The following is a 15901-nucleotide window of genomic DNA, read 5'->3' on the forward strand; positions in this document are numbered from 1 at the left end:
TATTTGCTACTGAAAATCGAACTGGCAAATTGTTATGCCTTTGCATAATCCATGTATTAGAGAGTCCAGAGAAGATGGAGAGAAAGAGAAAATAGAAGAAAGTAATTTCCACTTTAGTTTCTCTATAATTCCATATCCTGTAGGGTTCATTCTTCTCAGAGTCTTACTTTCTTCTCTCTATTGTTGATTGTCTTGATCACTACCATTTAGAACCAATTCTGAGCTTTTCAAGGGAAAAGAACACTATGGTAAAATGTTGCCTATTGCATCTTTCTGCTTCCAGGATGGTGCCCCTCTGCACCCACTATGCTGCTCTCAGTGACTTTGAAAATGGATGCAAGTTAATAAGTCATCATTTCTTGTAGGGTTATTTACATTTTATCATTGGTTCCTTGAAGGCAAATAAATGTTCTGAGGATCTTTAAAAAAAAAGCCTTTCTAATTAGAGTGCAGATTTTAAATATAGGAGAGAGAATTTTAAGGAGAGATTTTTCTGGTGTTCTGTAAATCAGTGTTTCCAAAATCTGTAGATTTTGGAACTCACTACATACTATTGGTCTAGAATATCCTGAATCAACCTTTCTCCCATCCCAGAATCACGAAAAACTCATCTGGTTATCCCTGATGATTAGCTGGGTGTGAGAAACTACTGTTTTAAACCACCAAATTCTGTTCAAATTCCACCTGTTTCAAAAAGCCTTATCCAATATCAGCATCCCCTCAATTCTGCCTCCATAAGGAAGAGTTAGAGTTACAAATCTGCATACCCAATACACCTTGGGAGTAAGTCTTTGTAGGACTAATGACGCTGCATTGTGATTAGAAATGTTGTGTCTTTCTAACTCTTTAGACATGGACTCCTTAAGATTAGTCACCCTGAGTTGGTGCTTAATAAATGTCTGTTGGATGGATGGATGGATGGATGGATGGATGGATGGATGGATGGATAGATGGATGAATTAAAATAGTTCACTGCCTATTTTGCCAGATTTTTATAGCTGACCCCATGAAGGACACAATAGATTGAGAAAAACTCGTGCATAGGTATCCTGAATGAGAGAAAACACTAAACACTAAAGCAAGCAACATGATTCAAAGTTTGAACTGAAGTTTGACAGATACGTTTTTCTTATACATATTCTTTACCCCTATGTTGTTCTGGCATATTTTATCCGTAGGTATTTTATGAATTTGGCAAGTTTGAATTTAAAGCTCATGCTTGGTATCTTTTTTCTGTTATCACTGTCTCTGAGTGAGGGGATGAGGGGAGAAGCCATAGAAATCTCTGAAATGCCACAAACTATGACAAGTCAGTCATAGTCTATCAGCTGGAGAAAATAATGTTGCTGGTGAGACGCAGACCATGAAACCATCAAGAACCCACAAGCAAACCAATTTAGAGGAAAAAGCATGAAACAATTTCTTATCTCAGTTTGAGAACAACACCTTTTCCAGGAGCTTTGTTATGTAACGTAGATCTGCTTTCACTTTTTGGGGGCTGGCCAAGACTGAAAAGGGAAGTGCCAGCCCAGTGAAAGGAAGAATGTTCTTTTGATATTGCCAACCATTAGCAGATATGGGAGTGCAAAAAAGCCAATTCTCCCAAGATTTATAGTTATGTCTAGCTTGTTGACTCAAGCAATTTGGAAAAGCTTCAGAAATATAGTTCATCCAAACTAACCCAGACTCCAAGTCTGTGGAGAAAAAAAAAACAGTAGAAATAATATGCACATACACACTATTAGAGTCAAATTCTTTTGATTTTAAATTTACAAAGATCCAAAAGTAAAAAAAAAAAAAACTGTGACCAACACACATAGGACTACCTAAGATGTGACAGACTGTCCTGTTAAAAATAAATGTGTATGATTATTGTCCAATTATTTCTCTGGGTTGGAATGGCAAAAACTATAGTAGGCAAAGGACTAAGAAAATATTATGCTTCTAAATGAGTTAGAAGGAATATTTAATCCCTACACTCAGAGAATACATGAAAAAGTCACACAGGACCCTTGAAATTATAATTACATTTTCACCGTATTCTCAGAACTTATATTATGTGATTCTTGCAATGGTATAAAATTTTATAGGATCTCTTCACTGAGACATCAAAGAAGTATTAGCTTAGCGCCTGAAAGAACAATGAAATATTTATTGAATAACCTGTATGTGTCAGGCCCTCTCTCAGGTTCTGGCAATATGCTGTTGAATAAAGCCAACAACTTCCCTACCCTAGGTCTCTACTCAGGTTCTATGAAGAGATACAGATAATAAACAAGTAAAGAAATAAATACCAGTGATAAGTATGGATTGCAAAGAAAACTATCACAAGAAATGAGTATAGGAGTGGAAAGGTGCAGAGAGTTATGGGTGCAAATAATTATTTCAACAAGACACATTCTGTCCTAGTACATTCAGGCAGCTATAAAAAAAATGCCATAAACTAGATGGCTTATAATGAACAGAAATGTATTTCTCACAGTTCTGGAGGCTGGGAAGTCCAAGATCCAGGCACTGGAGAGGGCCTGTTTTCTCATGGATGACACTTCCTCACTGAGTCCTTACATGGTGGAAGGGGTGACCTAGCTCGTGGGGTCTATTTTATAAGGGCACTAATCCCTTCATGATCTAATCACCTTTCCAAGGCCCCACCTCTTAATAGTATCACCTCTGGGGTTAAGATTTTAACTCATGAATTTGGGAGGGACACAAACATTGGCCATAGCATAGACCCAGAAAAATCTATTTTGCTTTAAGATCATCAAAGTCATCAGTGACACAATTTTTTAAGATCAAATTTTGATCTTTTAAAATTCACTCACTAATGTACATTTCACTGTTTCTTCTTTGTGGTAAATTTTTGAGGTATGAGGAGTCACCGTGGGGAGAGTTGGGTCAAAGAGGACATGAAAGAGTTGGCATCACTTTTATTTTACTTCTTATTTGTCCTAGTGAACATATTTGGAGAATAGATCTCGTAATTGTGTGCATAATTCAAATAGATATATAACAACTTGTAAAGGTTTTTGGTAATGAAGCTACAACTTCAGAGAATGAATGAGAGGACATTCAGTGCACTCTCCTATAAAACAATGCTTTGATTTTATATCCTGACCGAGGAAACAGGTGGTTTTTGTGCCAGAATATTGTGGTTACAATAAATGCTGATTTGATGTTTTTCAGTAATCTGTGAGGGTTTGTGAGCCAGATTAAATAAATATTCCATCTACCTTTTAGCCCTGGCATCCTGAAGAAGACCTCCAAATGGATTTGTATGCAGTGTGGTCTTTCACGGACTCTTACAGCTTAAGAGCTCGATGGGGCATTTAATTGATTCCAGTGAGCCAGTGCAACTGTCCACATCCAGATAGTTTATGCCTTGTATTTACAGTTAAAATAACTGTCAAACGCATCCTGTAAGGGTTTTTAATATCATGTGTGACCTGCCCTCACATGTCATGCAAGTTAATATTGGTTCAGGTGCTATTTTATTTATTCTTTCTAAAATCATCTGCATAGATATTTTTATATAAAAACTTTTAATATAATAAAATACCCTGTGCTTATATGATTCCTATGATATCCAGATTAGTCACCCTGATGCTGGCTTCTCAGTTTGTTAATGGTCATGTTGCAGGCAGCATGATGAATTCTTGAAAGAAATTAAAGCTGTATCTTTGAAGACTGCTCATTAAACAAACAAAAATAATTTATTTCTATACATCAGAAAATACGTACACATTAAAAGAAAATGATACCGTGCACTCACAAACTCAGTTGCTCATTATCATACAAACAGTGGAGAATAATCCAGAATGGTAGCCTGCGTGAAGGTCATTAGAATCTGGTTTGGATGTGCATTCTAAGATTTTTCTTACTGAAAGTGACTCTTACCTGCCCTGAAAACACCCACAGATGGGCTCAGAAGAGAGAAGGTGGGTGGAGTAAGTCAAATTGCCTAAATGTTTTGGTGAAAGTGAAACTAACAAGAGACATAAGTTATCTTTAGAGAATCTAAATATGTAGATACATCTAAATATGCATTATCTCCTCACTGTGGAACCAACTAAATAAAAGTTGAAGACCAGGTGCTAAGTAGCAGTTGAATTTTAGGCCCGTGAACAATTAAAGGGAAAGCATGTTATGAATGTAAGGGACCAAGAGTAGTTCATTTAAATGGATATGGAGGTTTTAAAATACATTTCACCCAACACAATCTTTAAATCTACTTTCAACCTCTGTTGCTTAGAAAGCTTCCAGTGGTCTTAGATCTCTCTAACTGGTAATACACAACAATTAATTATGAACACAGTTGTAAAGACTTGTATATCCCTAATTAGAGTTTCACTAGGAGATATTCTGTGATTTAGTATGAAATCTAGGACTTCTGCCTTTTCACTGTTTTTTTATGGTGTCATATAATGAAGATAGTGAGGATGATATTATAATAATTATTTCCAGCATATTAAATGAGTTTACACGCATTAATATATTTCTTTATAACTCTGCCCTAGGTCATAAGTACTTAAAGTACATGACAATTTAAAATACTTCTTAAAATCTGTAGTTATTTAATAGCTTAAAACTTGTTGAATTGATTAAATACATCTGCTCCCTTTTGCATAAATTATTTTAAGTATTTAGAAAAGGATGTGAGGGAGTCTGAAATTAGATATATAGAAAAGGGGCACACATCTAGAATAGTATGTTATTTTTAACTTTCCTTTTTTTTTTTTTTTTTTTTTTTTGGTTTTTCTATGCAAGTGCTTAGCGTGATGCGCCCTGGGACCATCCAAAACCCTTCTCAATACCACACCTTATCCTGACAACAGAGCTGACAGTTGTTATCATCATCCAGTTGACCAATTCTCTATACCACCATTTCTGCAGTCCTACCATAAGGTTTTTAATAGTTTTCCTGGCCTGGTGTGGGGGCTCTCACTCCTGTAAAGCCAGCACTTTGGGAGGCAGAGGCAGGTGGATCCCCTGAAGTCAGGAGTTCGAGAGCAGCCTGGCCAACGTGGCAAAACTCCATCTCTATTAAAAAATATGAAAATTAGCTGGGCGCAGTGGCAGGCGCCTGTAATCTCAGCTACTCCAGAGGCTGAGGCAGGAGAATCGCTTCAGCCTGAGAGGCGGGAGTTGCAGTGAGCGGAGATTGAGCCATTGCACTCCAGCCTGGGAGACAGAGCAAGAGACTCTGTCAAAAAAAGAAAAAAAATTTTTTATCTATTATAGTCTGCATTCAATAACCTTGTGCGTTAACTATTCTACATAATTAACTTTAAAATAAACCAACACAAAATTAATGTCTACTGATTTAAACCCAGAAGGTGTACATATTGAACTTGTTTTACTCCTGTAAAATGGGAAAGGAGAATGTGGAAAATATTTGCCCTCTCTTAGTTACTTACCTATCCGCTTCTCTCTTTTAATTTAAATTTCTTAAGGGCAAGTAACATGCCTTTAAACTTTTGCATTTCCTTTGGGTCAAGAATTATTCCCTTCATGATAGTCAGTAAAAGTTGAAAATTTTAAACTGAATATGCAATAGTTTTGAATATTCAGCAAAGCAACACCTGTTTTTGTCTCCACAAGCCACCATGCTTGTGAAGGATTTCACTGGCCCTCTTATACACGGCATCTGCTGCCAACAGGTGATGCATTTCTGGGAAGAGGAGCCTTGCCAGAGGGATTTTCTCTTACTAACATCCTCTTTCCAGATGTGTATTCCCTGTAGCATGTCCTGAATTATGAGGCCCTGGAAGGCCATTGCAATCACTGAGAATGACATGTCACACCTGGAATTTACCACTCTCCCCCCCACTACACAATCTCCTATAGTTAAATGTCAAATCTAAGTTTATTTCTAAGGGACTTGATTGTTTCTCTGTATAGCCAAATACTAGTGCTGAATATTAGTTTAGCATAATGTTTAGCACTTTAAACATATGTAGATGTGTAAAGATCCAACTAAACTAGTTTATGATCAGATAGTATTGACAAAATAATGGTGTTTCGAGGATAGAATTCATGTTCTTATGGCATTTCATTATTTCTCTTCATATACATATCTCTGTCTAACCTTGAATCAGTTATATTTTAAATAAATAAGTAAAATCGCTAGGCGAGACTAAGAGCCCTACATACTATCTTCTATATAAAGGAAAAAAGTACTATATAATATTTTTAATAGTGGGCACTGCTATGCACTGTATATATGCTTATGAATACAGATGCTCCTCGTGTTATGATAAGGTTACATCCAAATAAACCCATTGTAAATTGAAAATGCAATTAATAAACTTAAACTATTGAATATCGTAACGTAACCTAACCTTCATTAAACATGCTCAGACACTTAACCACAGTTGGTCAGAATAATGTGACAAAAAGCCTGTTTTATAATAAAATGTTGACTATTTCATGTAGATTATCAAATACTATACTGAAAATGAAAACAAAATGGTTGTATGGGTACTCAAAATATGGTTTCTACTGAATGGATATTATTTTTACACCATTATAAAGTAAAAACATTATAATTGAACCATTGTAAGTCAGTGACCATCTATATATGTATATCTGTCTCTCTCTCTCTATATATATATGTATATATATCCACATGTGCTTTACAGTTTATTAAATTAAACCTATACCTACAACTAAATATCTAAAATATACTTTTAGTTTAATGTTGTAAATTTATTATTATTAACTCTCCTATTTACCAGTGTAATGCAAAGTTTTTTGTACTTTCCTTCTAGGGTAATTTAATGTTTTTATTTTTGTTCTGTTTTAGTTAAGCTGAAAAGACGCCTCTGTTTGGGATGGTTTTAAAATTTTTATTATTTGCCTGAGAAAAGCTCACTGAAGAGTTTGATGATAATGTGTTTTAAATGCCAATTAAACTATGTCATTTGGAAACAGTTACAATGATGTATTACTTAGGAACAAGCCTTCTCCTCAATCATATCAACAGTTACACATAATAAAATACTTTATATTTGTAATTATATCATCCTTGATTTTCTTAAGGCTGAGTTTTGGTTCCATAAAAAGTCAAAAAAAAATTTCAAAGTATGGGTAATTTAATTTATCGTCACAACAGATTATAGTTACTAGCTTTAAAAGTAACTGTGAAAACATATCTCTTGCATAAAGAAACCCAAAGAAGGGAACAAGTAAAAAGATTTCAGTAAAAATCTTATTTTTCTAATGATTACCAAGATGTGTAATTGCCATTTATTTGTATTTGAGCTGGAGTGGTAACATAGGATACATTTTATAAAGTAACCCAAACTTATTTATGACATAGGTCAATCATACACACTACAAAAGTGAAGAATTTCTGAGAACAATTGTAAGGCATAGGAAAAGAGCACTACTAAAATGAAATTCAAACACCATATATGTGTTTAATGGCATCTAATAATAATAACTAACACTAATGTCAGGCACTTTTCTAAGTCCTTTAACATGTATTGACTTAGTCTCCACAGCAGCCAGATAGGACATGTACTATCATTGTCTCCTGCTCTCAGATAAAGACACTAGGCTGAGATAAATTAAATAACTTACTCTAAATAATGCAGTTAGCAATAGAGATTTATACCCATGCTGTTTGAGGATTCAATGAGACATTTGGTTTCTCAGAGAATGTAGAAATTTAATCCTGGAAGTCAGTTTAGAGACTTTTCTCTCCAACATTTCCCAAATGTATTATGTGATTAAATTCTGGGATAAAAACTTCTATAGTCTAATACACCAGAGAAAATGCAATATAATATTTCCCCCTTGACTCTTATGGATTTACAGTGCAAAAGGGCATAACAAAGGATGAGAAGTCCTGAAGTGATCTGTTTCAACCAGTGTTTGCCAGTCATTACTGATAAGAAAACTTGATTATATCCACCTTTCACAGTCCTTAGAATTTGTGTTCCTTAGAACACAAATTTTGAGAAAGTCTAGCCCTACTACCTGGCAGATAGAAAATTAAAGCCAAAAATACCTTTGTGACCATGAAATCTTACCTCCCAATCATGTACATGTCCTAACTCACACAGCTTTTAAATCAGTATGTAAGAATAACCGTTCTGCTATTTTAAGTTTCTTCTGTATTTCCTCCTTATTTAACCATTTCAACAAGAAAAACATCACACAGTGAGGATCCATGGATAAAATAGATTGGTTATATTCTAGTTTACTTAATACAAATTACTCATAATACATATTTAATCAATGTTTAAACATTTTTGTTATTAAATATTCCATTTATCCTGAGGTATTTAACATCTAAAAATTAGGGGAAAGAAAACTAACAAATAAAAAACTCCTAGAAAGTCTTGAGGTTCTAGAGAATCCATCTTTCAGGTGAGGACCATAGGCCATAAGTACATTTCACCCTCATACTTTTCTTGCATGATATTATGGAATTAATCATACATACTTCAACAAAATTTTATATATTTTTTCTAATCACTGCATATTTTGTCATTTCAGTTCCTCCTAAGATATATGACATCTCAAATGATATGACCATCAATGAAGGAACCAACGTCACTCTTACTTGTTTGGCCACTGGGAAACCAGAGCCTTCCATTTCTTGGCGACACATCACCCCATCAGGTAAAGTAGGAATGCATCGGTGTTGTTTGTGCTGTTCGTTTTTCTCCTGTAACCTCGCTAACCTCACTTGTTCAGATCTTAAGAGTCAGCTTAATTTTTTTGTATTTTATTCATGTGGTAGGCAGAATGCATGTATTTATTTATTTATTTGTTTGTTTATTTTTGAGACAGAGTCTTACTCTGTCACCCAGGCTGCAGCTCGGTGGCACGATCCGGTCTCAGTGCAACCTCCGCCTCTCGGGTTCAAGCAATTCTCCTGCCTCAGCCCCCTGAGTAGCTGGGATTATGGGATTTCACCACCACATCTGGCTACTTTTTTTTTTTTTTTTTTTTTTTTTTTTAGTAGAGATGGGGTTTACCATGTTGGCCAGGTTGGCCTCGAAATCTTGGCCTCAAGTCATCTGCTCAACTTGGCCTCCCGGAGCGCTGGGATTACAGGCATGAGCCACCGTGCCTGGCCAAAATGCATATTTTTATACTTATTCTTCATACCTAAAGGCATTGCAGTTCGTAAAAGTTAAATGGGCTAGGCGCAGTGGCTCACGCCTGTAATCCCACCACTTTGGGAGGCCGAGGCGGGTAGCTCACTTGAGGTCAGGAGCTCAAGTCCTGCCTGGCTAACATGGCAAAACCCCATCTCCACTAAAAATACAAAAATTAGAGGTGTGTGGTGGTGCATGCCTGTAATCCCAACTACTAGGGAGGCTGAGGCAGGAGAATCATTTGAACCCAGGAGGTGGAGGTTGCAGTGAGCCGAGATCGCACCAGTGAAGAGCAAGACCCTGTCTCAAAAAAAAAAAAAAAAAAAAAGTAAAATGAATACTTTTCAGTCAGAGTCCAGAGTAGAACCTATATCTCTTGATTCTTAGTCAAGGTTATTTTCACTTTCGTATGCTGGATAATCACCAATCAATAGACAAAAGGCTCAAATGGAAATGTCACAAGAGAAATGTCTTCATTTAAATGTGTAAGAGATTTATTTGATCAGCATTCACATGTTGATAGGTCAGCATGAACCGCTAAAGTAATCAGGGGAGAATAAAGTTGATCAAATTATGAGTGTGCTGGGTCTGATTTCAAACTGCAGCTTTCAGTCAAAGATTTTGGAGTTAGAATTAGATTTTAACTGATGAGGGATCTAAAAATCCAAGAGTTTATGTAGCTTCTGCAGGATCGCATAGCTAGTTGGAATGAAATGTATAACATGTTTATAGATTTCCAGTATCTCTGCTATAGTGCATATCCTCCCAAAGAGATTATAAGTCAATTTCGGGAAATCGACCATAGTCATCATCAAAACAGGTCTGTTTTCAAAGTCACAATGCTAACAGAATTATCAAGTTGTGTGAAATTTAACTTTGAACTACATAGCTTTGGGTGCACCCTGGAAGTCAGAGTGGTACTTTTAATAAATAGGACCTCACCTCATTTCAGATGAATGAAATTTGATTTTATTTGTTTCATATTTTTTTTGTGAAAATACCTTGAGCAAGGCTGGTGCAATGAAACTGCTTTTAATGAAATCAGAAAGGCATATTTTATATAGGTGTAGAACAAGCACAATTGAAACATGTATTTTATCTGCTAATATTTTCTTTAATATTACTTACCCTTAAGCGACTTTCGGTTTACTCATTTATGCAGTGTGTCTAATGAATCTTACCCACGTCACATGCTTAGTATTGGTATTATGTGAGAAAAAATCAATATATCTGCAATATATATTTATATAATATGCATTATGTCCCCTACAATATTTCTGAAGTATGAGTGTGCTCTTGACTGCCAACTCTTCACTCTCTAGAACCACTAAAAAATCATAAAACTGATATGTGAGCACTAAATTCATGTCAGGACTCTCCGTGAGGTATAAGTGAAGCAAATTCAGAACCAGGAGTTATATACATGTGCTCTTAAGACAAGTTCCTTATTCATCAAATCTGCCAATCCTTGTGCACATCTCTCAGCTGTAGTTGCCACCAGCTAGTTTCCTACATTCAGAAAAATTGCATGATAATAATCCTTGGCTATTGTGGGACTCAAAAAATATAATAGGCATAAATGTGTTTGAAAAAGTAAAACTTAATGTGTAAATATAAAGCTGATTCTTAATCATCTTTCCAGGAATTTAAATCTGATATGTTAATATAATTTTTGTAAGAGCGAAACACATAATCTCTATCTTCATATAATTTAAGATTAATATTATGGATTTAGCTCTCCTGCTTTGCAGTGCTTGTTATTATGCACATTCTTCTTTTTAAAAGTGCTTGGATACATTTTAGTTTAATTAAATAGGAATGTTGGTTAGTGAAGTTATTAGAATAATGATAATGGATAACATCACGAAACTGAAAGAAGACAGATTGGGTTTATAAGTTAAACTGTGCATAGATTTATTTTTCTGATCCTGCCATACTGAGCAAATGAGTAAAATTAGCATAAATATTAACTATTATCCAATGAATAACTAGACTTGGCAGATATTTTTATAAACACAATAATTTCAAATTATAATTTATTAATGATCTACATTCAAATGCACAGCACCTAAAGGAAAAAGAAAACACCCCACAGCACTGGAGCTCCTGCTTTATGGAACATGTCCGACAATTCTATTAGCTTTTTTGACGTATTAATTTATATTTAAAAGCAAAATTATGAACTTCATTGATCTCTTTGTATTTCGCCCAAGAAATATCAATATTTTGCATGTTCCCAGCTCCTCTTTTGCTATATTACGAAAGAAAATGTGTCTCAAAACAGCAGTTAACATGTGAACATGTTTAGTGTTAAAAGCAGATATAAAAATAAATAAATAAATAAAAACAGATATAGATATGCCTCGTGTCAATACAAGAAGTAATGGCTGGTTTTCGTACGTGTCTGATTGATTTAGGGTTTTTACCAATGCCTATGGTAATTCTTGCTGACTCACTCATGGTCAATTCCAGTTTTAAAACTCAGTAATAAGTGGTTGGTCACAGGATGGTAGCTCCATGCAGCTTCACCCTTATTTACAGAAAAATGAGGCTGTGTGTTCAACCACATCACAAACATCACTCGAGCTGGCTAGAGTTGCCATTCTACTTTTTAACTCTTGCAACTCAACTATACTTTCACCAAAAAACACCTTTCCTGAGATGTTTCTGGATATGTGAGCTTCCTTACAGTTCATCTTATCAATGATTATTTCTTTTTTCTATTTTTTCCATTCTATATTTGAGAATTAAATTCAAATTTATATTTTAAAAGGTTACAGAAATAAAACAGAGAATATTCTGTGTCCTTTACCCAGTTAGATTCGTTGGGATTTTGTCAATTGGCCTCATCACTTTCTCTGTGGGTAGACTAAGTATATACATATATATATTTCACTGAATCAGTTGAGAGCAAATTGCATACATCTTGGCCTTTGTTATCTCTAGGTGTTTTTTATCTCTAGATATCTCAGTGTTCATTTCTGAAGAATAGACATTTTCTTTACATAACGACAATAATTTTTAATTTCAGTAAATTTAACATTGGTGTCATACGTTTATTCAATTAATCAACCATATTCCAATTTGGTCAACTGATACGATAGTTTTTTTTCTAGAATAGTTTTTCGTCTAATACAGAATCCAATCCAGAGCTCTGTATTACATGTAGTTGACATAACAGTTTAGGCTCCTCTAATTTAATTTCTCAGTGTCATTACTGAACATTGACATTTTTTTCAAAAATGTATATAGTCCCCACCCCTCCTTGTTTTTTGGAGATGAAGCCTCACTCTGTCGCCCAGACTGGAGTGCAGTGGTGTGATCTCGGCTCCTTGAGACCTCCACCTCCTGGGTTTAAGTGATGCTCCCACCTCAGTCGCCCAACTAGCTGGGATCAAAAGTGTGCACCACCACACCCAGCTAATTTTTGTATTCTGAGTAGAGATGGGGTTTCACCATATTGACCCATTTTTAAATAGAATAGTTCTCCTTTGGGGGTTGTCTCATATTTTCTCATGAGATTTCTAGTTATGTCCTTACGGAAGTAAGTGAAGTTTTATCCTTCTCAGGGAATCAGATCCGGAGTCACATAATATTCATGGGTCCCTCATTTGTGATGTTAATTTCAATCAATCAATGTGTTGTCTGATTTCCACATCATATAGTTTATTCCTTTTTCTTCCCTATGCTGCAAATAAACAGTCTGTAGGGAGAGATTTTAAGACCGTGACATCCAAATATCTGCTCTATGTCAACTCTGCCCTTAGATTTGACATTATTGATGATTATTTTGCACTCAACCTTCACTCTAATGATCAAACTGATGATTTTTTTCTAGATGCAGCAGTCCTTCTGCTTTTACTAGTTAGCACTTGACATTCTACTGTAGAATTCCCCTTTCTCCTATTTATTATTTGTTTGTTTATTTTTATGGCATGAACTCGTGGATTCACAATTTTTTTTTCTTTTTTTTTTGAGATGATGTCTCGCTTTTGTCACCCAGGCTGGAGTGCAATGGCACAATCTCGGCTCACCACAAACTCCACCTCCCAGGTTCAAACGATTCTCCTGCCTCAGCCTCCGGGTAGCTGGGATTACAGGCATGCGCCACCATGCCTGGCTAATTTTTTACTTTTAGTAGAGAGAGGGTTTCTCCATGTTGGCCAGGCTGGTGTCCATCTCCCGAACTCAGGTGATCCACCCACCTCGGCCTTCCATTTTTGTTTTGTGATACTTTAAGTTCTGGGGTACATGTGCAGAACGTGCAGTTTTGTTACATAGGTATACACATGCCATGGTGGTTTGCTGCACCCATCAGCCCGTCATCTACATTAAGTATTTCTTCTAATGCTATCCCTCCCCTATCCTCCAACCCCCTGACAGGCCCCAGTGTGTGATGTTCCCCTCCCTGTGTCCATGTGTTCTCATTGTTCAACTCCCACTTATGAGTGAGAATATGCAGTGTTTGGTTTTGTGTTCTTATGTTAGTTTGCTGAGAATGATGGTTTCCAGCTTCATCCATGTCCCTGCAAAGGACATGAACTCATCTTTTTTATGGCTGCATAGCATTCCACGGTGTATATATATGCCACATTTTCCTTATCCAGTCTATCATTGATGGGCATTTGGGTTGGTTCCAAGTCTTTGCTATTGTGAATAGCACCACAATAAACATATGTGTGCGTGTCTTTATAGTAGAATGATTTATACTCCCTTGGGTATATACTCAGTAATGGGATTGCCGGGTCAAATGGTATTTCTGGTTCTAGATCTTTGAGGAATTACCACACTGTTTTCCACAATGGTTGAACTAATTTACAGTCCCGCCAACAGTGTAAAAGTGGTCCTATTTCTCCACATCCTCTCCAGCATCTGTTGTTTCCTGACTTTTTAATGATCACCATTCTAACTGGCATGAAATGATATCTCGTTGTGGTTTTGATTTACATTTTTAAAAAGTCTTTAATGTTTTTCTTGGTCAAATTGTCTTTAGTTTGGCCAGTAGGAGTCACACCAAATCTGTCTCCTGTGTCCTTATGACATGAACCCATCCTTTTCTTTACTTCTATGCTTTTTGGCATAAGAAAATACAACAGGCTCATCTCTTCTGCCTTACTTCTGGAATCGACCATTTCATTTAACTTTAATTGATTTTATACCATACAATTGGAGTTAGAATCATTACATTTTGCTTTAAAAATGTAACTTTACTTAACTGCTTTATAGTAAAATTATCAAAGACTCAGAAGTCTAGGCTACTTCCTATGATATTCTGCTAAACCACAAGAAGACCTTAAAATAACTTCAGGGTGAGGGATAGAAAAAATATTTTGTTTGGCTTTATCTAACAAGAAGCCTGGAACGGAGCCTGTCATCTGTGTGTATGCGAAGAGCACTAGAACTAATAATAAAAATGTTTATCTCAAGGAAAATATAGAAGGGTAGGTGTCCTGTGACTAGAGATACAAGTAGGCTCATAGATCTTTACATGTGATCCTACTGATTCCGCTCATCTACGACTGGTTCTTTATCTGTTTAAAATTTTTCAAGGTTTTCTCAAAATTCCTAGTATGAAGTGTATGATTTCATTTCTACCAGGAATTTACTTATGAGATGGTGCCAGTAGGGCCTAGTGATTAAGATAATGCATTTTGATTTCAGTCGAGTTTGAGATCCAGATCTTCCTCTTACCAAAAGTAACATCTTAGAAAAAATTGTTAACTTCCTTAAACTTCAAATGCAAAATGGCAATAACAATTGTACCCAATTCACAGAATTGTTATATGAACAGTAAATGGAATAGTATGCAACATTGGACAGAGTTTATGACTTACAAACATTTCATATTCTTAGCTGTTAATATACTTTTGAAATGTGTTTAAGTTTTTGACCAAAGTATTAGTTTATTCTCACGCTGCTAATAAAGACACTGGGTAATTTATAAAGGAAAGAGGTTTAATTGACTCATGGTTCCACAGGACTGGGAAGGCCTCAGGAAACTTACAATCATGGTAGAAGGGGAAGCAAAACTCTCCTTCACGTGGTGGCATCAAAGAGAAGTGCCAAGCAAAATGGGGGAAAACCCCCTAGTAAAACCATCAGATCTCTTGACAACTCACTCACTATCATGAGCACAGCATGGAGGTAACCACCCTCACCATTCAGTTACCTCCCACCAGGTCCCTTCCAACAACACATAGGGATTATGGGAACTACAGTTTATGATGAGATTTGAGTGAGGACACAGCCAAATCATATTAACCAGATAGAATTTGTAACTCTGTTCCTGCAATTAAGGGGCCTCTTTATGACCCTTGAAAATGTAATTCACATAGCTGCTCACAAATCAGGTTACCATGAAGGTAAAAATCACTGTAAACTTCTGGAGAATATTGACAAGTATACATAGGGCTTCTGATTTTAAAAATAAAGAAAAAATAAAAATTGTAATAATTATGCATGAGTGTATTAGTCCATTTTCCCATTGCTATAAAATACCTGAGACTGGGTAATTTGTTAAAAAAGGTTTTATTGTTAAAAATGTTAATCACAGTTCTGTAGGCTGTACAGGAGGTGAGGCATAACAGCTTCTGCTTCTGGGGAGGCCTCAGGAAACTTACAGTCATGGTGGAAAGTGAAGGGGAAGCAGGCATGTCTTAACAATGCTGGACCAGGAGAAAGGGGATCGGGGGAGGTTCTACACTCTTTTAAACAACCAGATTTCCTGAGAACTCTATCATAAGACCAGGACTAGGGCAATGGTGCCAGACCATTTATGAAAAATCACCCAC

General features: G+C 35.9%; 1 protein-coding gene across 2 annotated transcripts in view; it reads left to right on the forward strand.

Moving 5' to 3' along the window:
* Positions 1–15901, forward strand: part of NEGR1 (neuronal growth regulator 1) — a 904143-nt gene that overhangs the window by 498646 nt on the left and 389596 nt on the right. For both annotated transcript variants that reach the window (XM_003260198.3, XM_030823138.1), the window contains exon 3: positions 8503–8628. In XM_003260198.3, the coding sequence (XP_003260246.1) occupies positions 8503–8628 (126 nt within the window). The remainder of the gene's footprint in view (positions 1–8502; positions 8629–15901) is intronic.

This window comes from Nomascus leucogenys, chromosome 12 (genome assembly GCF_006542625.1).
Source record: "Nomascus leucogenys isolate Asia chromosome 12, Asia_NLE_v1, whole genome shotgun sequence".
NCBI classification, from domain to species: domain Eukaryota; kingdom Metazoa; phylum Chordata; class Mammalia; order Primates; family Hylobatidae; genus Nomascus; species Nomascus leucogenys.